At 38.1% G+C, this 27,034-nt stretch overlaps 1 protein-coding gene across 4 annotated transcripts in view; it reads left to right on the top strand.

The window, feature by feature from the left end:
* Positions 1–13,306, top strand: part of tasp1 (taspase, threonine aspartase, 1) — a 74,372-nt gene extending 61,066 nt beyond the window's left edge. For 2 of the 4 annotated variants that reach the window (XM_072670570.1, XM_072670572.1), the window contains exons 12-14: positions 6,833–6,937; positions 9,935–10,008; positions 12,278–13,306. In XM_072670570.1, the coding sequence (XP_072526671.1) occupies positions 6,833–6,937; positions 9,935–10,008; positions 12,278–12,370 (272 nt within the window). In that variant the 3' untranslated portion in view covers positions 12,371–13,306. Of the gene's footprint in view, positions 1–6,832; positions 6,938–9,934; positions 10,009–12,277 lie in introns of those variants that run through there. The other 2 variants (XM_072670571.1, XR_011978385.1) reach the window with 2 other exon arrangements.
* Positions 13,307–27,034: the final 13,728 nt, after the last annotated feature.

The following is a 27,034-nucleotide window of genomic DNA, read 5'->3' as shown; positions in this document are numbered from 1 at the left end:
TAATGATTGGGCCATGAGTTGAGTTCCACCTCAAGTACATCACTGCTCCATAGGCATGTTTACTTCCATCAGAGAACGCGATTGTTTAGGGTTCTTCCGTGAAGCATTGGGGAGTCAGCTGTTTTTTTAAAAAGTTAATTGCATCTTCCCTGATGCTGTTTGAGTGCCATCTCCCATGTGACTGGACAATTTGCCCTTTGTCTCTTGGAATGCTCTACATATCAGAATGACTCCCTTCTGCTTAGCTGGAGTTACCCAGCCAGTTGGATCAAATATCCCTGATATCTGGCTGAGCAGTTCTCATTGTGTTAAGGGGTTTGGTCTTTGCCCAGAAAAGATCCAAGGCTTGAGCTCAAATCCTCCTACATTCAGAATCCTCTGCACATTTGCTGTTATAGTTTCTAGCTGGCCAAGATCATTGTGGGGTGTGATTTCCTTGCCACCTGGCTGGCAGCTTCCACAGCGACAGTCTCCACATATTGGCTTGCATGCTGCGCCAATGCCACTTCCACCACTCTAGAAAGTTTTGGTTAGTGGTTGCAGAACTTGACTCTCGGAACTTGAACCTAATGTGTTCGTGGTAGACGTTGCTCTGAGGTCTTGTTAGGAAGATCCTCATACTTTACAGCAGCTGCTCTCATTGACCTGGCAAAGATCTTTGAAGAGCTCTGGATGAGTTCCTCTAACTCTCTTTCCCAGTGGTCCGTCCCACAGCACAAGGTCTCCAATTACTCTGATTCTTTGAGGTGCTATCTGGCCTTTCCTGTGGCTTATGAGTAGTTTTATTTGTTTGGGTCTTGTAAGTTCATTGAGTGGGATGTCTAAAAATAATTTTTGCAGTTGCTTTGGGGTCCGCACTGTTATGGACGTCTGCAATGCTGTCCAGCCTATAACACACCGGTTGATGTGACTTGAGGGTACCCTTGGGAGTACTCACTTTGATCTTTTACATGCCCCAAACTTTCTTACTGCAGGCTTTTTTTCTGCCAGTTTGAGCGATCTGAACTGTCTGCAGTAGTACAATTTTTTCATTGCCACAGACTACTGTCCTTTGCTCCTGATCTGACTTGGTGGACTTGGTTCTGGCATATTTTGGCTCAGACCTGGTGTCTCTTCTCCTTTGTTCCTCGTCGCTCAAACTGCTTATGTATGCTTTCTTGATTTTTAAGGAAAGACAAAGCCAAACCAATTGTCTGGCACTACCGTGTTTCTGGCATCAGCAGCATAGACTAGCCACTCTTTTTTTTCTGGAAGTTTACTCTCTGTTGACATTGTCACTAGTGGATTTTTAATAGCACCTGTGTTGCCAAGATCAAGTTTGAATTAATCTGTCAATTTTTCGTGATTGATAACTCTTGACTGTTGCAAGTTTTGTTGCAAAAAGTCCTCCAGTGTTTCAATAGCAATGGAAGAGGTCATCTGCAGTGTTATAGGTAGTTAGATGGAGGTCTCTTGTGATGTTTGTCATCAAAACTGTCTAGTAACTGGATTTTCTTCACCTCCTTTGAACCAGTTGATTCACCTTGGACTTTGAGCACTTCCCAGTCTTTCTTCTACCTATGGAAGTCTCATTTGTTGCCAGTGAACTTGGGGAGGGCAGTGGGCTTCAATTTAATAATTGGTGTGAGATAATTGGGGGTACTTGCCATGGATGATGGTCTTTGAATCTGTATGAAGCTGGCCTTTCTTGAGACTAATTTTGTGATGTGTAGTTCTAGGTCCATTACATGGTTTTGAATTCTTTTTTGTTTTTCTGGTGGGTTCCATCTTTTCCTTTGTCTGTACACCTATTTTAAGGTGGCTCTCTGGTCTAACTTTGGAGTCACTGAACTGTGCACTGCGCTGTTGATTGTGAGCAAGTTGCTGCTGTAGAACCAAGTGCTAACCAGGAAGCATAAGCATCACGTGCAAGGGCTAGTAAAGCTAGCCCTTGCATGTGATGCACGTTCTCTGGTCTGTTGGTTTTTAACTGTCAAGTTCTTTTTAATCCTATGCAGCTTCTCCACTTGAAAGGAATTGACCCATCTACATAGAGTATCCACTGGAATTCACTCAGTGACCAAGCAGATTTCTTCTTTTCTCTTTTTAATATCTTAATTCATTTTCAATTCAGTTCTCTTTGTCCTTAATTTTGCAGATTACATGGTTTCAGTTTGCTGGTATCAGTTCCAGTTTCTTTGTAGATTACTTGGTTAGTTTAATCATTAGAGCAGAATCAGCTAGGGTTAGCTAAAATCAGCTAGAGTCAGGTGAAAAAAACTTGAAAATAGAAAATACTCGGAGGAGAAAGAAATATTGGTTAAATAGTAATATTAATACACAACATATATGGCTTAAATGACCCATAACAAACTAAACATTTAGCTAAGCAAACGCAGCTTAACAACTCTTAGCACAGAGCTAGTACAGTCCACACTGGTTCAGGCAGCAGCTGCCATTTCCACTAGAGAAGCGATTCTTGGTGGTTTAAATGATTTGGCTACTCTTACCGGGTGCCTTTCCGGATTTAGTAGATGCATCAGTTCTGAACAGTGTCTTTGTGAACTCCAACTTTGCTGGGCTCTGAGCAGTAACTTCTCCTCGTGGCGAGAACTAGTGTAGCACTCACTTGCCTCCTTTGTTTTTCTCTTTCTCTCCTTTCGTCTCTTGCATGCGCCTTCCAGGAGTTCCCGTAGGGTTGCCAGATTAGTTTCGCTTGATTAGTTTTCTTTGGTGTTTTATTTATTAAGTATTATTTATGAACTTTGATCTTTCTTTTATTTTTGTTTTTTGTTTAACTGATGTTTATTTCTTTTGTTGGACATTTGATGTATTATCCCTTTTTAATTTCAAACTTTCATATATTTATTCTTCCAATTTTAATATTTTCCAGAAACTTGAGTTTGACTCATATACACTGTTCAAAAAAATAAAGGGAACACTCAAATAACACATCCTAGATCTGAATGAATTAGATATTCTCATTGAATACTTTGTTCTGTACAAAGTTGAATGTGCTGACAACAAAATCACACAAAAATCATCAATGGAAATCAAATTTATTAACCAATGGAGGCCTGGATTTGGAGTCACACAAAATTAAAGTGAAAAAACACACGTTGACGTTTTGACATTGGTGGATGGAGCGAGACATGATGTCCCAGATGTGCTCATTCGGATTCAGGTCTGGGGAACGGGTGGGCCAGTCCATAGCTTCAATGCCTTCATCTTGCAGGAACTGCTGACACACTCCAGCCACATGAGGTATAGCATTGTCCTGCATTAGGAGGAACCCAGGGCCAACCGCACCAGCATATGGTCTCACAAGGGGTCTGAGGATCTCATCTCGGTACCTAATGGCAGTCAGGCTACCTCTGGCGAGCACATGGAGGGCTGTGCCCACTGCCAAACCGGTCATGCTGAAGGATGTTGCAGGCAGCAGATCGCTCTCCATGGCATCTCCAGACTCAACCATGTCTGTCACATGTGCTCAGTGTGAACCTGCTTTCATCTGTGAAGAGCACAGGGCGCCAGTGTTGAATTTGCCAATCCTGGTGTTCTCTGGGAAATGGCAAGCATCCTGCACGGTGTTGGGCTGTGAGCACAACCCCCATCTGTGGACGTCAGACCCTCATACCATCCTCATGGAGTCGGTTTCTAACCGTTTGTGTAGACACATGCACATTTGTGGCCTGCTGGAGGTCATTTTGCAGGGCTCTGGCAGTGCTCCTCCTGTTCCTCCTTGCACAAAGGCAGAGGTAGCGAAGTGAAGTAAAAATAAACAACTGAGATAATGTGGTTGCATAAGTGTGCACACCCTTTTATAACTGGGGATGTGGCTGTGTTCAGATTTAACCAATTACATTCAAACTCATGTTCAATTGGAGTCAGCACACAGCTGTCACCAATTAAAGTGCCTATGATCCACCCCAAATAAAGTTCAGCTGTTCTAGTAGGCTTGTCCTGACATTTTTGTTGCCACATCTTCCAGCACAAGAAAAGGTTCGCAAAGAGCTGCCAGCACATCAGAGGGATCCCATTATTCAAAGATATCAGTCAGGTGAAGGCTACAAAAGAATTTCCAAGTCATTAAATATACCATGGAACACCGTGAAGACTGTCATCATCAAGTGGAAAAAACATGGCACAACAGTGACATTACCAAGAACAGGACGTCCGTCCAAATTTGATAAGACAAGAAGAAAACTGGTCAGGGAGGCTGCCAAGAGGCCAACAGCAATACTGAAGGAGCTGCAATAATTTCTGGCAAGTACTGGCTGTGCAGTACATGTGACAACAATCTCCCGTATTCTTCATATGTCTGGGCTATGGGGTAGGGTGTCAAGACGGAAACCTTAAGAAAAGACATCTGAAATCTCCCAAACGCACGTCGGAAAACGTGTTATGGTCTGATGAAAGGTTGAACTTTTTGGACATAATTCCAAAAGGTATATTTGGCGCAAAAACCACACTGCTCATCACCAAAAGAACACCATACCTACAGTGAAGCATGGTGTTGGCAGCATCATTCTTTGGAACTGTTTTTCTTTAGCTGGAACTGGGGCCTTAGTCATGGTGGACGGAATTATGAACAGTTCCAAATACCAGTAAGTTTTGGCACAAAACCTACGGCCTTCTGTTAGAAAGCTGAACATGAAGAGAAACTTCAGCACGACAATGACCCAAAGCATCTAAATCAACAAAAGAATGGCTTCACCGGAATAAGATTAAAGCTTTGGAATGGCCCAGCCAGAGTCCAGACCTGAATCCCATCGAACATCTGTGGGGTGATCTGAAGAGGGCTGTGCACAGGAGATGCCTTCGCAATCTGTCAGATTTGGAGCGGTTTTGCAAAGAAGAGTGGGCCAATATTGCCACATCAAGATGTGCCACGCTGATAGGCTCCTACCCAAAAAGACTGAGTGCTGTAATAAAAGCCAAAGGTGCTGCAACAGGTTTTTAGTTTTTATCAAAAACTTTTTCAAAGTTTTTATTTTATATTCTTCCGCTGTAAAGGTTTCTGTTTGTTTTGTGTGTGTGTGTGTGTGCGTGTGTGTATATATATATATATATATATATATATATATATATATATATATATATACAGTCATGCCCGAAAGTATTCATACCCCTGTCAAAGTTTGACTTAAATTTACTTTTATTTAACCAGAAATTATATTTTTGCCTGGAAATGACACAGGCATCTCCCAGGAGATAACACGATGATGTACAAGAGGCATCATTGTGGGAAAAAATATTTCTCAGCTTTTATACACATTTGAACAAAAAGTGGCATGTCCAAAATTATTCATACCCTTCTCAATAATTAATAGAAAAGCCTTTATTGGCTATTACAGCAATCAAACGCTTCCTGTAATTGCTGACCAGCTTTTTGCATGTCTCCACTGGTATTTTTGCCCATTCATCTTTAGTGATGAGCTCCAACTCTTTGAGGTTCGAGGGTCTCCTTGCCATCACCCTGATCTTTAGCTCCCTCCACAGATTCTCAATTGGATTCAAGTCAGGACTCTGGCTGGGCCACTGCAAAACATTAATGTTTTTGTCTGCTAACCATTTCTTCACCACTTTGGCTGTGTGTTTTGGGTCGTTGTCGTGCTGAAATGTCCACCGGTTCCCAAGGCCAAGTTTCTCTGCAGACTGCCTGATGTTGTTGTTGAGAATCTTGATGTATTGCTCTTTTTTCATGGTGCCATTTACTGCGATCAAGTTCCCTGGTCCATTGGCTGAAAAACACCCCCAAAACATTAGGTTCCCACCACCATGTTTGACAGTGGGGATGGTGTTCTTAGGGTTGAAGGCTTCTCCTTTTTCACGCCAAATGGTGCACACATCATTGTGGCCAAACAATTAAATTTTTGTTTCATCTGACCATAAAACAGAACACCAGAAGTCTTCTTCTTTGTCCAGATGAGCATTTGCAAAGGTCAAGCGGGCTTTTGTGTGCCTTTTCTGGAGAAGTGGTGCCCTCCTTGGCCTGCGTCCGTGGAACCCAGCAGTGTGCAGTGTCCGTTGAACTGTCTGCCTTGAGATGTCGCCACCAGCAGAGTCCAGATTCACCAGGATGGCCTTGGTGGTGATCCTTGGATTTTTCTTCACCTCTCTCACTATTCTCCTGGCCAGCACAGGTGTCACTTTTGGCTTCCGACCACATCTTCTGAGATTTTCCATAGTGCGGAACTTCTTGTATTTTTTAATAATACTTTGCACTGTAGCCACTGGAACTTGAAAACATTTTGATATGGCTTTATAGCCCTTTCCTGACTTGTGAGCGGCCACAATGCACAGCCGCAGGTCCTTAATGAGCTCCTTTGTCTTAGCCATGACTGTCCACAAACCAACTGCAGAGAGCTGCTGTTTTTCTCCTGTTGAGTTGATTAAAACAGCTGTTCCCAATGAATCAGGGTAATTAGGATGCTTTAAAACAGCTTGGACTATTTGGAATGGTATAGAACTTTGGATTTTCCCATATACTGTGACAGTTTTCAAAGGGTATGAATAATTTTGGACATGCCACTTTTTGTTCAAATGTGTATAAAAGCTGAGAAATACTTTTTCCGACAATGATGCCTCTTGTACATCATCGTGTTATCTCCTGGGAGATGCCCGTGTCGTTTCAAGGCAAAAATATAACTTCTGGTTAAATAAAAGTAAATTTAAGTCAAACTTTGCCAGGGGTATGAATACTTTCGGGCATGACTGTATATATATATATCTCCACTGTGTCCTCTCCACGCTGTAGTTCATCACAACATTGCTTTACTTGGGCTGGTCTGTTTTTACACAGTTGTCTCACCACATAATTTCTCTCTCTCTCTCTCTCTCTGTGTTACAGGGTCACCTTTTCTGGCCAGTGAGGATGGTGTTCTAGGTGGAGTAATTGTTCTGAAATGCAAACGTGGAGATGAACAGAACTCTGGCGGTTTTCAGGATCTACTGGGTATATCCTTCTCAACACAATACAATAACTGTAAAGTAACATGTAAACAACAAAACTAATGTCAAAATAAAATGCAAAAAGCATTTTGCATTGAGTCTACAATGCAATTCACTGGCAAAATATTATGTCATTTTATGTAACAGTTTTGCCTTGACTCCATTGCCTTTTCAATAGAAAAGGTTGTGAAAGGAATTTAGGCATCATACTGACCTTCCAATGGTTCAAGTTCATTTTAAGGTTTATTTAAGTCATGTTATATACATAGGCCAGATATCAAATGTTTAACAAAACATTATACACAATAATATTTAACAATATTGTGTTAAACCAAAACAAATTAAACGTATGGTGGCATAGCATTTATATTGCAGTGCCCAGCTGCCTGAAATATGAACAAATAATGCAATTAGCCTATGTATCAGAAAAAACAAGGCAAAATATTAAAAACATTAATATGTTCTTAATATTTTAAAAATATTAAATATAAAAAAATAATAAAACAGTGGCTCTGTGTCTTTACACATAGTTTACCATGCTGGGTCTGGCTTGTTAGCATTACATCACTTATTAGCACTTTGTTTACATAGAAATACAGTGTATCACAAAAGTGAGTACACCCTCACATTTCTGCAGATATTTAAGTATATCTTTTCATGGGACAACACTGACAAAATGACACTTTGACACAATGAAAAGTAGTCTGTGTGCAGCTTATATAACAGTGTAAATTTATGCTTCCCTCAAAATAACTTAATATACAGCCATTAATGTCTAAACCACCAGCAGCGAAAGTGAGTACACCCCTAAGAGACTATACCCCTAAATGTCCAAATTGAGCACTGCTTGTCATTTTCCCTCCAAAATGTCATCTGACTCATTAGTGTTACTAGGTCTCAGGTGTGCAAAGGGAGCAGGTGTGTTCAATTTTGTAGTACAGCTCTCACACTCTCTCTGAAAGTCACTGAAAGTTCCAACATGGCACCTCATGGCAAAGAACTCTCTGAGGATCTTAAAAGACAGCTTGTTGCGCTACATGAAGATGGCCAAGGCAACAAGAAGATTGCCAACACCCTGAAACTGAGCTGCAGCACAGTGGCCAAGATCATCCAGCGTTTTAAAAGAGCAGGGTCCACTCAGAACAGTCCTCGCGTTGGTCGTCCAAAGAAGCTGAGTGCACGTGCTCAGTGTCACATCAAAATGCTGTCTTTGAAAGATAGGCGCAGAAGTACTGTCAGCATTGCTGCAGAGATTGAAGAGGTGGGGGATCAGCCTGTCAGTCCTCAGACCATACGCCGCACAGTACATCAAATTGGTCTGCATGGCTGTCACCCCAGAAGGAAGCCTCTTCTGAAGTCTACACAAGAAAGCTCGCAAACAGTTTGCTGAAGACATGTCAACAAAGGACATGGATTACTGAAACCATGTCCTATGGTCCGATGAGACCAAGATTAGTTTGTTTAGTTCAGATGGTCTCAAGCATGTGTGGTGGCAATTAGGTGAGGAGTACAAAGATAAGTGTGTCATGCCTACAGTCAAGCATGGTGGTGGGAATGCCATGGTCTAGGGCTGCATGAGTGTAGCAGGTGTTGGGGAGTTTCATTTCATCGAGGGACACAGGAACTCCCAATATGTACTGTGAAATACTGAAGCAGAGCATGATCTCCTCCCTCCGGAAACTGGGTCGCAGGGTAGTGTTCCAACATGATAATGACCCCAAACACACCTCTAAGACGACCACTGCTTTATTGAAGAGGCTGAGGGTAAAGGTGATGGACTGGCCAAGCATGTCTCCAGACCTAAAGTCTCGAATATCCGCCAGCTCCGTGATGTTGTCATGCAGGAGTGGAAAAGCATTCCAGTGGCAACCTGTGAAGCTCTGGTAAACTCCATGCCCAGGAGAGTTAAGGCAGTAATGGAAAATAATGATGGCCACACAAAATACTCACTGTGTGGTGTACTCACTTTCGTTGCCGGTGGTTTAGACATTAATGGCTGTATATTGAGTTATTGTGAGAGAAGAATAAATTTATACTGTTATATAAGCTGCAGACTACTACTACAGACTACTTTTCATTGTGTCAAAGTATCATTTTATCAGTGTTGTTCCATGAAAAGATATGCTTAAATATCTGCAGAAATGTGAGGGATGTACTCACTTTTGTGATGCACTGTATTAGTTATCCATAAATTATACTATATATTTTGCAACTGATAATTTAAATTAAACAAAATTGAGCTCTGTTAACAGCGAATCAAAGAAGGTATGGTCATATTTTGATGAATGGATGTGAAAGAGGTACCAGCCTAAAAAGCTAAAGTTTGTGTATGTATCTCATCAAATTAGAGGCTCAAACTTAATTAAAAGCAATATCAAGCATAGTAAAATATGCCACTTAGATTTTGGTGTAATACATAAATGAGATGAATTTATATTCCTCTGTTTCATTTACATAACACAGGGATGTTCACAGCAATTCACATAATTAAGTAGTCAGTTATTTAATGTAGAAACTTCTCAACCCAGTCCTTTTTATTAACTAGTATTTCAAGTGGGTGCCTAGGGGGTGTTTTAGGATTACCTTGGTATACCCTTATCTAAATCTTAGGGATATATATGTTAGGGGTGGTGGGATGTTCTGGGGCAATTTTCAAATATCAGTCTTGACAGGCATAAATTTGCCTATTAAACTATTGTGTACATTTCACATTGGTTGCAAGCTGATTAATTATTTCTATTACAGTATGGCATTCTTATTTTGGCAAGTTCGATCTGCTACTAACTGCAAGTTTGCACTCTGTACAGATGTCTGACATAACCAATTCATTCAGTTGTTATGCCAGCAGAACAAACAAAATGGATGCTGAAGGAATTTGGGATACAGTGATCTAATAAAAAATATAAAATAATACACTTAATATTTTATGTTTAAAATATTAATTTGAGTTGAATTTCTGAAAATGTTACTAATTTACAATTCATCTCTCTTCCATCTTCAGTAGAGTTCCTTTGGAGCCATACTACAGAGAGTATGTGTGTTGGGTACATGTCTGCACATGACAGTAAAGCCAAGGTAAGAAAATTACTGAAAGTACTGAAAGCACCTATACTGTCACAGCTAGATATGCAAGATTGTGATTTCTTTTGACTTTGAGAGCAACATACTAAGCCTGCAAGTGTAGTTGACATCAGATGCACAGGGAACACTAACAACATGCGAGTCTGTAAGAGCAGGAGAAGCAACAGGTCCACAATGACTCATAATCCAAGCATCCAGTTCTATACACAGAATTCAAGGTCAGCGAGTTTCATTAAGCTTTTCATAACCTGCAATGTTACCGTTCTTATTGCACTCAGAAAGACAAACACTAGCTGACCACAGTGACTACCTATTATAAGTACCATGTTCCTTTTTACCTACTTACAAGGACACTGTCAGTGACACATAAGGTTTGCTAGAAGGTGATACAGCGGGTGAAATAAGTATTGCATTGTGTCAATGCTGGACTTAAAACTAGGAACCAGGTTGTTGGTCTTCACGTTCTAATCAGTACCTTTACTTGTTTGTTTTTAACTTTACTTGTTTTATGGCTGTGCCATAACGGGTTGAATACATTTTTTTTTAAATAGTATTGTTTGTTTTAAATTCTTGAAAGCTACATTTCACTGTTTTTGTAGTATTATTTTTTTTGTCTTAAAGATAACACTTTATTAACCAAAGGATCCATCCCACTCTTGTATTTGGATATATCAGTGATTTTTTTTCAAATACTTGTTCCTGTTGGAATGTTTGTTTAATTGGTTTATTTTTGTTGTGGTATCAACATTGGTATTAAGAGTCGTAGAATTCTCCTAAATTTTGTGGCATCTCTAGTACCAGTAATATATAGATATATTAACTTTCAGACCTGCACGTTAGCAGTGCGTTATTTGTTGAGGCAATGTTCAGCAGTACTAGTTTTAGTTGAAAGATCTGTCAGTTGACAAATTGACTAATTTGAAACTATCTGTGTGACTAGAACTTTTTTAAACCAGTAATATTCAGTAAAAAAAAGTTCATGAGCAAAACCTTATCTCCAAAATGCAAATTTCACGGGGGAGGGGGGGGTATTTTAATCCAAGTAAATTGGATGCTTCCTCATAAAAAGTTTAAACAGCCGGCTGACACAAACAGCTTAGAACATTTTATGTACATCCAAAGTGGTCTAAACTGGACTTTCACAGGGCACCATTACATGTATTTTGTAACAACCCAGCCCTGCAAATGCTGAAATGTCTTTTTTAAATCATTTGTCAAATGTAAATAATAGAAATGCAATTCCAAATGCCAAACATGTCCTCTGTTATTGTGTACAGATAATTCTTTAGATTTTTTTAAAGGACATGGTTCCAGATGGTCCTGGTCTTTGTGTGAGTGTTCTCACATTTACATTTACATTTATGGCATTTAGCTGACGCTCTTATCCAGAGCGACTTACCCGTATTACAGAGGTGGATCAGGGTAGTGTTAAGAGTCTTGCCCAAGGACTCTTATTGGTGTAGCACAGCATAGTCACCCAGACCGGGAATCGAACCCCAGTCTCCCACATGGTGTGGTAGCTCAGTGACAGATAGTGGTGTTATCTGTTGCGCCACACCAACCACCACCAAAACCTTGCTCTGATGATTTTTTTTTTGTTTTGTTTTGTTTTTTAATGGCAAACGTTCCTCCTTGCACCCCTCCAATGAAAATCAAACATTCTCTCTGATGGTAGATGCTATACTTTAACTTCAACTGTGGCAAGAACTACTTGTAGATCCCTTGATGAATTGTTTTGTTGGATACATCTTTGCGCATTTTGTGGTCTGCTGTTGGACTGAACTTGCTTGGATGGCCTTACCTGGCCATGTTGCCAGTTGTTGCGCTTGTATATTTTTAAATATATAACTTCTCTGTTTCCAATCAACAGTAATCCAGGCTAAATGTTTGATATTTAAATAAGACAGGCTCCTCCAAAATCCGCTCTAATAAATGTGGGGGTTTCCTAACCTTTCCCAACAGGTAAATAGTATGTTAATTAGTATTTTACGAATAATTTTTAAAGACATTTCTTCACTTTTCTGTGTTTATGTAAATTACTTCCATCTCCCAGTATTGTTTGTGAAGATAAAATGTTCATTGGTTTATATATATTAAAGACAAAGCAGTGCAGGTGTTCTTGTGTTAAAAATCCCAGCAACACCATCAAAACCACACTTAATTTTCCCATACTTTAATGAGCAGTATTGTCTTTCTTTGGTAGTTCTAAACAGTTACCCTTCTATTAAAAAAACACTTTCTCTTGCTCTGTCTCTCCCCCCAGACCCATATATCCAGACTGCCTCCTGGTGCTGTAGCTGGACAATCACTGGCGATTGAAGGTGGTGTATGTCGGCTGGGGGTCACGAATGAATGAATGAATGAGTCAATGCAGATTTGTTTTTCATCAGCAATATGCACAGTCTGAGGAAGGAACCTCTTTAATTGGTTTGAACTAAGCTTAAAGCTATGTATTACATTAAAATCTTACACAATTATAGGATGAACCAAGAAGGAAGAAACCATATTTTTTAGTCATACAACTACACAATAAATTCCTTTCAATGTGAGAAATTATCCCGTGCAAGCAACAAATTAATAGGTTCAAACTTAGATTTCACATATTTGGTGATTCATTGTCTTTTTTTATATTCTTTTTTTCTAAATAGAATTAAACACATTATTTAAAACAGAATCTGTTTGGACTATTTAATAGTAAATTTTAAAGTGCAGTGCTTTTTTTTTTAATGGGTCTGTGGATAAGAGTGAATTTGCTTCTTTTCATTTGTGTGGTAATGCCATATCCAAATCACTAAATAGAGCACTAAATTTGTTAGATACAATATTTTTAGACTGTTTTCAGATTTTAGCACAAAGTACTTTGCTTTGAATGTTTTTGTTTTTTTTTATAAAAAGAAACAGTTGTCATACCATTCTATATTGATTTAGTGTTATCACAAGATAACTGACTGTTATTACAATTATTCTTCTATAATTTGAAATATTTATTGATTCCACTTCTGAGCAAAAATGTTTTCCCTGTGCAGATAAATCAGTCAGGTAGTTAGTAATCTGTCTAGACTGCAAACACATCAGACTACTACATGTTATAAAAACAACTAGAGCTTATAGTTAAAATACAGCTTAGAGTTATTGTAGTTTAAAATGTATACTATATTCCAAGGGCTAAGGGCAAATTTAATTTGGGCTGTGCCAGACGTTTAATTATGTTTGTTTTTTGTTGATTACAAATTGTACAATTATAAATGTCTGTGTTAATATAATTAAAGTGATAATAAAGTGATCAAGGTTTCTCTTCTGTGTATTTGTTTTGCACTACATATCTAAAGCTATCAAGTAATAAGAGCTGCCAATGTTTAGCGTAATGTGCCACACACTTGTTTCAAACTGAATCAGGTTTAGTAAATTTGCTTGTGTTTTCTCACACTGTGATTTAATGCTATGTATAAAAATGGATACATTAATGCCATAAGCAAAATATTTTATTAAATAAAAGTCTGACTCATCACAAATGGTAAGATTATGATCTTTTATGGATTTGCAGGCAGTTTTTTGCCCAAAGCTGAAGGCATCATCTTTCCATCACAGGACCAAGCTGGTTGTACAAAACTTTAACAGGTCTACGGTACTAGGAAGTACAAGTGTCAACACCTTAATGCTTGGAGTCTATTCCCTAGGAATAGGTAATGATTTTTGGTAATAACTGCCAGAAAAACAGACACAACTAAAGAACCTATTCCTTTTTTTTTATTCACTGAAACACTACATTTCTGTTAACTGTTGTCAATGAATGCTTGTACTAAAACGTTGAAAACATTGATATTTTGTGTCTAGTGTTATCTGTGAGAACATTCTGAATGTTTTATATTCTTAGGACATTTAAAAAAAAGTTTGTTATTCTTTGAATAGATGTCAATACTATGTCACATTAAAATAGATAGGATTACTCACAATAGAAAGCAGAAACAGTGGCTGTTTGGTTTAAATACAAATGGAACACTGGCACAAGCAGAGCAATTTTGTGATTGAAGGCTTGTAACACTGACTGTAAAAACCTTGTATCTTTTTTTTTTACATATGTACAATGTAATACTATAACACTATAAAATACACACGTGGACAAAATTGTTGGTACCCTTCGGTTAATGAAAGAAAAACCCACAATGGTCACAGAAATAACTTGAATCTGACAAAAGTAATAATAAATAAAAATACTATGAAAATTAACCAGTGAATGTCAGACATTGCTTTTCAACCACGCTTCAACAGAATTATTTAAAAAAATCTCATGAAACAGGCCTGGACAGAAATGATGGTACCCTTAACTTAACATTTTGTTGCACAACCTTTTAAGGCAATCACTGCAATTAAATGATTCCTGTAACTGTCAACGAGACTTGTGCACCTCTCAGCAAGTATTTTGGCCCACTCCTCATGAGCAAACTACTCCAGTTGTCTCAGGTTTGAAGGGTGCCTTTTTCACATTCTTCCAAAGATGCTCAAGAGGATTTAGGTCAGGACTCATAGAAGGCCACTTCAGAATAGTCCAATGTTAGCCATTCTTGGGTGTTTTAGCTGCGTGTTTTGGGTCATTATCCTGTTGCAAGACCCATGACCTGCAACTGAGACCAAGCTTTCTGACACTGAGCAGCACATTTCTCCCTAAAATCCCTTGATAGTCTTGAGATTTCATTGTACCCTGCACAGATTCAAGACAACCTGTGCCAGATGCAGCAAAGCAGCCCCAGAACATAACAGAGCCTCCTCCATGTTTCACAGTAGGGATAGTGTTTTCTTGATATGCTTCATTTTTCCGTCTATAAACATAGAGCTGATGTGCCTTGGCAAAAAGGTCCATTTTTGTCTCATCTTTCCACAGGACATTCTCCCAGAAGCATTGGGGCTTGTTAACATGTAGTTTGGCAAATTCCAGTCTGGCTTTTTTATGGTTTGTTTTCAACAATGGTGTCCTCCTTGGTCATCTCCCATGAAGTCCACCTTGGCTCAAACAATGACGGATGGTGCGATCTGACACTGATGTTACTTGAGCTTCACCTTTACACAAGTTCACCTTTAATCTCTTTAGAAGTTTTTCTGTCATCAATTTTCCTCCTGTGGCCACATCCTGGGAGGTTGGCTATAGTCCCATGGATCTTACATTTGTGAATAATATGTGCAACTGTAGTCACAGAACATCAAGCTGCTTGGAGATGGTCTTATAACCTTTACCTTTAACATGCTTGTTTATAATTTTCTTTCTAATCTCCTGAGACAACTCTTTCCTTCGCTTTCTCTGGTCCATGTTGAGTGTGGTACACACCATGTCACCAAACAGCACAGTGACTACCTGCAGCCTTATATATAGGCCCACTGACTGATTACAAGATTGTAGACACCTGTGATGCTAATTAGTGGACACACCTTAATTTAACATGTCCCTTTGGTCACATTATTTTCAGGGGTACCATCATTTTTGTCCAGGCCTGTTTCATGAGTTTACTTTTTAAAATAATTCTGTTGAGGCATGGTTCACAATCAGTGTCGGATTTTCATTTGTTGATTTTCATAGAATGTGTATTTATTATTACTTTTGTCAGATTCAAGTTATTTCTGTGACCATTGTGGTTTTTTCTTTCATTAACTGAGGGGTACCAGCAATTTTGTCCACATGTGTAGATTCAGTGTTTATAAAGTGTTTTAAAAATCAAACCTTTTAAGGTTACATGATTGTGTGTCAAGGTTAGAATGTTTTTTCCTTCTGTTGTAAAGTTGCAATTTTTTAGATAAAAGGCCTTAAATATGTACATATGCTGATCTTAGGAGATTTTGTTACACAATTATATGAATTATAATAATTTAGTTACACACTTTACACATGCTTTTCTGGCAGGGGAACTCCCAGGGATTTTGGGCCCCATAAAATATATTACACTGGGCCCCACAACTGTAACAATTTTGCCAATATACTAAATTAATAGTTACTAGGGCCCCTGTCAGTCACAGGCCAATACCCTTTCTTCTTTCAAGTTAAACAGAAGGCATTAATTCAATACAACACTTGGTTTTCCTGAATTTGAATCCTATTCCTACTGCCTGAGAACTTGAGTCTTGTTTGACCCCAGGTTATAGTGCTGCGAGAGAGCAGCAGGTTCAAGAGCAATTATGTAATTACTGGAATTGTGAAAAGTGTTGCTAGAGCCAGTTGAAGGCATGAGACATGCATGTGGGTGCACATCTGGCACCTCTGCCTCATTTTGAGCCAGGAAAAATCTTGCTAATGACTTGACTTATGTACCTTATTTTAGGTAAGTGTTAATAATCAGATAATTTTGTTTGTTTAGGTATACAACTGAATGCAGCACATATAATTTCAGTCCGCAAGCAGCCAATGTAATCTGCCAGCTGTACCTGCAGTACTGCAATCATGCAGGTCCCTCTAGATAAGCAAGATGAGGCAGGTAAAGTAAAAAAAATGCTGTTGCTTAACCGTATTAGCCCATTAGCAGCCATTGGGCAAATCTGTTAACTGAGTTGGCTAAAGGGGGCTCGAATGTCTGGCCACATGTATGTTCATTCTTTGAATATATTCTCATTTAAAGAATATATATTAAATATATCCATCAAGTACTTACAACAGTCTTGATGTCTGCTGTTTCTGTTTTTTTTTTTTTATTTCAAGCTAGGTTGAGGACAAACTATAAAAAATGTCTAGATTTAATAAAAAAAAAACATATGTAACTAATGTTTACTCGACTAAATTGCAATGCAGCCAAAATTGGTCTTTGACAGTACACATATTTAAGATAATAATAATAATAATAAATCACATTAACAAAAATGGCACTATACACAATAAATAAAAATGCCGGACTGATGAAAGTACACTGAATTATTCATAATATAAAAAAACAACAACATAGAATTGTTGTAGACAAATACATGCAAGAAGTACTAATTCATATTTATAAAATCAATTGATCCCCAAACTAATTGATTAATTAAACCAGGGTTCTGGAATAGAGGTGGCAAAATTAAGAAAATATTAAATCAATGACGCACAGAAGAATTTTGCATATGCAGAATGGGGACAAACATTTCACATAAGGGATTGTAGTAGTAGACCATCAGAAATGGACAAGAAACAAAACAAACTCCAAGACATAATTTACAAGAATTATCTACAGACCTTAAAACCAAGACATAACCCTAGAGAAGGGTACAGAAAAATTGCTGCGGCTTTATGTGACCCAAAGAGCACAGTAGCCACCATAATTTGTAAATATAATAAACTTGGAACCACCAAGAATTTTCTAAAGTAATCAGGGAAGATGGGCCACTCTGACAGAGTATTCTTGCTGAGATTTAAAAACCTTTCAGAACTATTTCAACCATTCAGCCAGCACTTCACAAATCATGCTTTTTGGCCTGAATACCAAGTGTCACGCCTTGAGGAAACCAGGCACCGCTCATCACCTGGCTCATGCAATCTCTACAGTGAAGCTTGGCGGCATCATGATGTGGGGATTCTTAAATACACTGAGATCCTTAAAGCGCTTTGGACCTCAGACTTTTCATTTTACATAATGACCCAAAGTACACAGCCAAAAGAACAAAGGAGTGGCTTCCGATAAAGTCTGTGAATCTCCTTGTGTGGCCCAGCCAGAGCCCAGACCTGAATCTGAAAAATAACTGTGTAATCATGCTATCCATTCAACCTGATGTAGATAGCAATGATGCCAAAAGGAATGGGTAAAAAAATGTCCAGAAACAAGTGTGCAAAGCTCGTAGCACCTCCCCCCAAGAAGCATTGAAGCTGTAATTGCTGCCAAAGGTGCATCAACAAAGTATTAGCTATGGGTGTGTACAGAAATGTAACCCCTAAGCAACCTATTTATTATAGAATGAGTCTGTGAAATAAAACATGGAGAAGGTGAAAGGGGTCTGCAGACTTTTCGGCTTGACTGTATGTAGGTCAATTGAGCCTAATTATGATCTTGTGATGCGCACAATGTGAGCCACCTTATTATGTCTAATAAGGATGGAATTAACAAATTAATAATGGCACATCATGTCTACACTGTATCTACCCATACTGTATCTATATGTATGTCTGAAATTTTTCATTAATACTATGTAGTATGTGCTTTATATCATGAGGGGGCAGTGGTGGCTCAGCGGTTAGAGCACCGGGTTATCGATAACAGGGTTGTGGGTTCGATTCCCGAGCTTGGCAAGCTGCCACTGTTGGGCCCTTGAGCAAGGCCCTTTACCCTCTCTGCTCCCCGGGCGCTGGAGTTGGCTGCCCACCGCTCTGTGTGTGTGTGTGTGTGTGTGTGTGTGTTTGTGTACTCACTGCCCCTAGCTCACTAGTGTGTGTGTGAGTGTGTGTTCACTACCACAGATGGGTTAAATGCAGAGGACCCATTTGTCACTTCACAGTGACAAATACGTGCACCTTTACTTCATCCAATGCTTGGCATTGTGCTTGGTGATGTATGCAGCTGCTCGGTCATGAAAACCCATGCCTTGAAGCTTTTGCCTTAGTCGTTTTTGTGTTGATGTTAATGCCAGTAGAGTGTTTGCAACTTTCACTATGCGCCTCCACACTCTGCGGCCCCACTTTGTAACTTTGCATGATCTGACGCTTCATGGCTAAGTTGCTTTGGTTGCTAAACGCTTCCTCTTTTCACTAATACAACTCACTGGTGATTATAGAGGGACTATTGGGGGGAAATTGAAAAGCATACTGCAACAGCAGCATCCTATTACAATACCACGCTGGAATTCAGTGAGCTCTTTTGAACAACCAATTCTTTTGCTAATGTTCATGAAAGCAAAGTGCATGGCTAGGTGCTTGATTTTATACATCTGTATAACACCTGTATAACACATCTGTGAACGAAACAACTAAACTCAAAGATTAATAGGTGTCTTAATACTTTTGTCCATATAGTGTACTTTAATATTAAGTAATATCATCAGAAGTGTTTAGAAAAAGGATATAGATTTTTTTTATATTGGTATGAGTAAAATTAACTAAACTAAACTAAACTAAAGTTAACTAAAAGAGCATCACAACAATCTTTGCCAGGCAGCTCTAACCATTAATGAGGGGTTATGACTAGACCATTAAAGAAGCTAAAAAAACATTGGCTTCAAAAAGGGTCAGGACAACAAATATAAACAGAGAATGGTTTGGAAATCTAAAATGTTTTTCAAATAGTCACATTTTCTGTCTCAGTTTGTAGTGAGTTTAGAAACCATGTTTACGTGGTGCTGATCCATCTTGGCATCCACTTATGTCTGAGTTCTGATAGGGCTGAAGGCACTAAGGGTGATCCAGAGAACGTTGCAGGGCTAGCTGCCGTAGAATGACCAACTGGGAAACTGGCCTTTGAAGAAAAGCAGCTAGTTCCCCTTCACTGCTCCCCACCACACTGACTCCGTTCACCTCCACTAGTCTGAAGAAGAGACACACAGTACAGACAAGAGAAATTATTCTGTATATTAACATTCATCTCACATATGTTTAATTTAAACCTCTGTTGTTGTCTATTATACCTTCGTAGTTAGGCGCCCCTAAAGTATGTCAATTAACCTGTGTATGCTCTCTCCGTCATTGTGTCTCATAGATTTAGATTTTCAAAATTGCACATATGATTTATTGCCAAGCCCTAAGGGTGAGGGTGAAGTTTTTATTTTATTTTATCTGTGTCCCTCCATTCAAATCGCCAAGTTGTACATGTCACCAATTATCATAGAAACAGGAGAAACCTTTGTGATCCAAAGAGTTAGAAAACTTTGGGATGAAGGGCCAGTTTGACTGTGAATTTCTCAAAAAAACAAAACAAAAACAAAAACAAAAACAAAAAAAACATGAAACATTCCAAACCTCTGGAACCTCTGGAATCTTGGCTATATTTTTTTTGTTAACCAGCTTCTACTAACAATGGGGAGTATTCAGAGCAGATGAGCAGATGATTTGTCAATGTAGGTTCAAAAGTTACTTTAATAGTTACATGAGAAACATGAAAATAAATTGTTTATGAAAAGTTATTTTCTGGGCAATGCCCAAGGGCAGTACACACCTCAGGCATAAAGTTAAGTTTTGTTTGTTTGAACACCCTGCATAGTCAGTACAGCCAGTAACAGCCACTTACTTACAAGTACCACAGCTTGTAAACACTTTCGGTAGCCACATAATGGTTTTTCGATTCTTGTTTGGCTTATTCTATTCAGTTCTATTCACAGAATATCGATGATCGAGGTTCTTTGTGCTGTAGAAGCAATCATCTTCTCATCATCAGATATTCACAGACGGTGTGATGTTTTTTTTTCCAGTATTTCCTGGTATTAAATTTAATCTTATTTTCCATCTACCATCTACCCTGTGCAACTGGCTGCAACACAAGCCCAAAGCATGGTGGATCCATTCCTGTTGATTTGATACTGATTGAGTCAGTATTTATAAAGCTATTTTTCCGGTAATCTCTGTATTCTATCCGGATAACTCTGTACATCTCTGTAACTTGGTAGCAGTGATGGCTTAGCAGTTAGAGCTCCGGGCTATTGATGACAGGGTTGTGGGTTCGATATCAGGGCTCGGCAAACTGCAACTGTTGGGCCCTTAAACAAGGCCCTTTACCCTTTCTGCTCCCTGGGTGTTCTCACTGCTCCTAGTTCACTAGTGTGTGTGTGTGTGTGTGTGTGTGTGTGTCTGTCTGTCTTCACCACCACGAATGGGTCAAATGCCTAGGACACATAGTACAGTGATAAATATTTGCACCTTTAATCTGTTAACCAACTATTACCTAAAAATGAGTTAACTACTGAATAAGACTTTGTTTCTGTTACACTAAAAGTCAGTATTTTTTTTTTACCACAATCAGATCTTCAGAAGCCAAACAGGTAGACATAGGGCATGTTCATAACTAGAACTTCCTCTCTGTAAGCTGTGTGCTGTATTCTTTACCTAAACATTGGATGCTGTTTTTAAATGTGATGCTGTTTATGCTGCTTCGGCTTAGACACCTGAACTCACTTGAACATGTTTCACTCTTCATGTACACATACAAAACATGGTTAGTCTACATATTTATTCCAATTTACTATTAGTTACTATACTATATTACTATACTATTTTACTTTTTATGATATATTACTATACTATTTACTATTAGTATAGTAATTTACTATTAGTATGGTAATTACCCAGCCATTATGCACACATTTGCACATGTACATGCACATATTTGTATATTTTTGTATTTATTGTCTATGCATATATGAATATCATCTATAGACTTTGTACTATGTCCTACCTATTCTGCACCGGAGACTTAGCCTAACCAGTTGAATTGCATGTATTGTTCATTGTAATTTATGTTGAAAATTACATGTCATTAAGGCAGAGGCTACTGTTTCCAGTGTGTACCACTTGCAGTCCATGGCTCTCAACCAAGCGAACAGTAAAGCTGTAGTGGCCATCTGGGCCTGCTTGCTCCTCAGCAGCCACCAGCATAGCAGGACAATGTGGAGAGACAAGTTGAGCCAAAGTAGACTTCTTTTTTGCTGCTCTTTCCTGCAAATGAGACATGCATTTAATTAGGGGTTTGTGAAGAACCTCTGTTAAAACAGCAACTACATTTGATAGAAAATCTCACCTTTTGAACATACATGAGTTGAACAGTGAAATGTTTAACCTTTGTAATAAGGCATATCTTCATTTTGATTTGATGTATAGTAAAGTATTGTGCAAATTAGTCTATATATTCTGCATTTTTATATGATTTCACTACCATAAGGGACTATGTACTACACAGTTTTTTACTCACCTTTACAAATGTGTTAATGTGATGTGACAAACTTGACTTAATTTGAAAATCAAGTGTGCTGTCAGTTATAATTATGTGTTTATAAAGGCTACTCCACTAAAATGTCATGTGTGAGCCAAAAGCTTTTATCTGTAAGGTACTGTTGAGGTCTGATGTCTGTTAGCCATTGAAACTGCATTAAATAGGCAGTGACAACCAGGAATCTGGTAAGAGAGAAAAATCAAAGTGGGTATGACAGCTGGGAGCCCTTTGGCCAACCACAATTGCAGTATGACAACTTTTTACATATATGTCATGCCTTCAACAAACTCATTGCAAACCAGTTTTTCTAGTCATTTAATAGTAATTACTATAATTATACTAAATAATGTAATGTTGGATGTCAAAGTGTGTGTGGTGTGTATGAGCATGTATCCAAGTGTTTGTGTTGTGTTGAGCTGTGTGGTTGCTAGGTGCTGTGAGGCTGTTGCTTTAGTATCCAATGTGGTTGGTTACCTGTTGCTAGGTGGTTACTAAGGTGTCCCTAAATGGTTACAATGATATTCAAGTTGCTTAGTTGTTGCTAGGTGGTTGTTGTGGTATCCAATGTGTTTGCTATACAATTGCTATGGTATTCTAAATTGTTGCTATGGTGTTGCTAGGCAGTTGCTATAGTGTCCTAGGTGGTGTGTAGTATGAAGTGTGTGGCGTAGAGTGTGCTGTGCATGGTGTGGGGTGGGCACAGTGTGTGGAATGTGTTGTATCTCCTCTGAGGGAGTTTTTCCTTGCCACTGTCGCCATTGGCTTGTTCATGTGGGGTCTTAGGTTTTCATGTCTTTTTATGTTTTTTTTTTTTTTTACTGATTACTGATTCTGTAAAGCTGCTTTGTAACAAAACCAGTAAAAAGTGCTATATACATAAATTTGATTTGTAGGGTGGAGTGTGCCGTATATGGTGAGGAGTGTGCTCTGTATGGTGGGGAGTGTGCACTGTGTGGTGTGGAGTGTGCTGTGTATGGTGGGGAGTATGCACTGCGTGTGGTGGGGAGTATGCACTGTGTGTGGTGGGGAGTGTGCTCTGTATGGGGTGAAGTGTGCAGTGTGTGTGGTGTAGAATGTGAGGTGGTGTATATAGTGTGTGTGGGGACAATACTTAATATATTTAATAATACTACTAATAAGAACAAATAACAGTAACTAGAAAAAGAATGCTTGTGAACAAAGTTGGCTTGTCAAAGTTTATGTGGCCTGTATGTATATGGATGCTATACCATCCCAGGTGACTTTTAGGTGGTTGCTTGTTTGTTGATACGTTGTTGGTATGTATCCAAGGTGGTTGCTAAGGTGTTGCTGTGTTATTGCTATGGTATCCCAAGTGGTGTGTGTCATGTGCGGTGTTTGTTATGGATGTGTTATGTGGAATGTGGTGTGTGTGGGTGTGGTGTGGTGTTGAATGTGCAAGGTGCAGTGTGGAATGTGCTGTTTGGATAAAATGTTTGGCCAATGCAGCTGCATCCAAACAACAACAACAACAACAACAACAATAATAATAATAATAATAAACAATAAAACCTATTATTAATACTTGTACTTGTTCATACTAATATTATTATAATAATTTTATATCAATACTTGTATTTTAGTAACATTTTGAAATACCTTACACAAAGATAAAGAAAACACAAGGGAAAATTCAAATAACATGGAGCATATCAATCATCCATATTTTTCTATGTTAAATTCAGCAAATAAAAAGAATTACCGTTAATTTTGCAGAAAAACATATTTTTGCTTCAACAAAATGTATAGGACAAGACAGGTAGAATTTTGCATATTGATGCTTTCCTGAACCAATACCACAGCCTCCTTTGTTTTAGCCCAGATTCCAAGATTGCTGCCAATGATGAAATATTTCCTCACTGATATATTATCTCAAGCAAATAAACAGCTGTCTGCTACTTATTAGGACCAGGTCTGTTTGGTTCCCAGAGTGCTTTGTGCCTTGACCCATGCCTTTGACTTTAAATAGGTCATATGATAAACATTAGACTACTTTTCCCACCAGCTCAGCATGTTACTGCCATGGCCTGAGGGCAACAATGTGATTTTTTTCCCTTTAAAACCCACTCAGTTGTATCCTTTCATGGCATGCAGTTAGGCCTCTGCCAAAAAGATGAAAGTGGGAAAAGAGTTGCTGTAAAAAGAGTTTAGGGTGCAGATGGAGGGTCTGGACACTATATTTTGTGACCTCTTTTTTTTAAGGAGTAGTTATTGCACACTGTGTAACATCTATATGCATGGTGCAATGAATATAAACAGATTATTCTAGACTAACTGTGGCTTACTAAAGCCAGTTTAATGGAGGACCATAAACTTCCATCTCCTTGGGGAGATTCTGCAGGAACTGGACAATGGGGTATTCTTACACTAAACAAATCAAATATACAAAAATGCACAAATTTTATTTCCGGTTGGCCCCTTGTCACTTCACCCTCCAAATCAGTGGCTATCCCTAAACATTAAATTACACAATCCAAATTATTTCTTACTAATTATTACAATTTTCGATTTGCATGAAATTTTCAAACATGAAATGTTTACTTAATGTACCTACATACATGTCATAAGTGTAGTGACAATAAAAAATTGTCACTTTTATATAAATTCATAATTAATGAATTTATATAAAACTATCTTTAGCCTTAAAGTAGCCTGTAAGGAAAATATGGTTGATTGGTATTGGTGGAAAAGAAAGTGTAATTTTGTATCATGTCTAAATTTCATGATGGTTTTAAAAGAGATCATTGTGACCCTCTGGAGTACTTCCAACATACTTTGTTTCTCACAATTTGAGTAGGCTATGCTGATGAAAAACATTACATTTACTAATTTCTGTTTTGTATAATATTGCTAAAATGGACAAAATGCACCTACTTGTTCTTAAATATATATTGATTGTCAAAGCAATTCTGATGTGTAAAATAAAAAGTCATGGGCATTGTACAGTTTAGAACACAATTGTCACCCATTGCATACATTTTAAGGCAAGTGATGAACATCCAGTGGGAGGTTTAATTAGATGTTTGCATGAAGGCCTCAGCAACTCAGAACAAAGCAAATGCTGTCTTATGCCACTGCCTTTTGCTCACTTATGCCTCCCTCCCAGCCCTGGCTGCTGTACCTGTTCGCATCGTGGCTAACCTGCTCCACTCTGCAGAGCCCGGCTGTTAGCATTGTGACTTTTGATTGGTGTTTTTTATCAGTGTATTGTTAGATGACTTGATGCATAAAACTGATTTATAGATCCATTTTTTGGTGGACGAATATATCAACAGTCACTTTTATTTTGACAGATCAACATTTCCACAGAGCAGGACTAACATTCAGAAACCTCCATAAGTCATGAAGTCTTCAGTAAAACACAGTTCTGGAGTAATATAAGTTATTGTAATGTTGCATGAATTGATTGTAATGATTCATGAATATGTATATTTATGTACTTTGCACAGATGATGTATACCTTGTGAATGCTTTATGACAACACACTCTGTTTAGTCAGTTTTGCCACACCTTTGTCTGGGTCTCCTTCAGTGCTGTTTGCAGATGACCAATGTACCGATTAAGGTGCACCAGTGCAATCTCTTCTTTGAACACCTGACAATTCAGTCTCATCTTCTCAAGCAACCAAACCTCTGCTCGCCTGGAATACAAATACAAATGGTACACACATCCAGATGTTTTCCCAATGCTAGCCTAAGCACACATTTGTATACACATCCATACTCCATACACCCGGCTCTCTACTGAGCCACTGCATACTTATTCACAAGCATCTTGCTGTTCTTTAGGTTAGGCCTTCTTCTTATCTCCTGTGTCTTCACTCCTCATATTATGGAAATATACTACCAAATACATGTCACTGTGAACTGGGTATAATTTACTGAGCAAAAATATGTTTTGATTGATGTGTTATACTTGCTTACAGTGTTGATTGCTGTGTAGGCTACATAGACTAATGATAGGGCTAATTAGCTCATAAGCCCTCATTCAAACAGCTAAATACTATACTCATATGTTGTCTCTATATATTTTATTGGATCATTTTGACTTGCACCATGTTTATGCTGCTCTGTGCCAATTTCCCAAAAGATAAATGGACAAATGTGGAAGGTGATTGTTACTCTTCATGATCTTTGTGTTAGAAGGCTTTGAGAAAAGCTTTGACAGCCAAAAAATATGTCAGCTTGTTATCCATTATGAGAGAACTGAAATGTAATGTATTCAAATGTCCTCTGTGTTTTTAAAATCGTAAATGATTCTGATTCTTTACTACAGAATTTCACCATAGACAGCTTAAAAGTCTTACTTTCTGTGGGGGTTTAAAGAAATGTTCAATGATTAATTTTCTCTCAAAATCTATGTTGGTAAATCCAGTCAAATATTTGGACAGTGATCATTAGTTATTTGAAATATAAAATATTGAATTAACTAAGAATTACAGAAACAGAAGGCAGTAAAAAACGGACCTGACTGACTGTATTGTTAGCTTGCTAGGCGGTTCATTAAAAGCTACAGTAGCTTAATATATAAATAAGTCCACATACACAGCTATAAAGGTAGATGTCCAAACTGAAATATTAATTTTAAATATGTATTTCTTCATGGTTATTAACAGTTTTAATTGATACAATTTTTAACTTGTGATTTTGTGGATCCGAATATCCTAAATAGATTATTTGATTGTTTTTTTATTTTTGAATTTAGTTATAAACTGATAAAGAAAATAATATTGTTTTGCCTCCTTAATATCTTCAAAATGAAAAGCTTTTATGAAGGGCTTATTAAAGAGTTTATTTTTATGTTTAAGGGGAATTAGAATTGGTTTTGACCCTGAATTATGCACTGCACATTGCATTGTAGTTTTCTAAAATAGAAACATTTATCTAATGTCTGAAAATTAAGAAAAAATAACTTAATTTTAAAATATAACTTATTTTCAGTGGTCAAACAAGGGGTGTATAAAAATTTAAGTAAAATCTAACCCCTGACTTCAACACTGAAAATGTTCATTTTCATTGATTAAAGGAAACTAACTCCTAAAATGCATATTTTTCATTTGTTCTCTAAAGTAGTCTCTTAATATAATTTATACAAATTATTGTAAATGTTAAAATGTTAAGAACATTTTCAGTGAATAAAACAGTGGT

This window comes from Salminus brasiliensis, chromosome 24, assembly GCF_030463535.1.
Source record: "Salminus brasiliensis chromosome 24, fSalBra1.hap2, whole genome shotgun sequence".
In the NCBI taxonomy this organism is placed as follows: Eukaryota; Metazoa; Chordata; class Actinopteri; order Characiformes; family Bryconidae; genus Salminus; species Salminus brasiliensis.
Note: the sequence above shows the minus strand (reverse complement) of the source record. Positions and strands in the feature narration are given on the sequence as shown.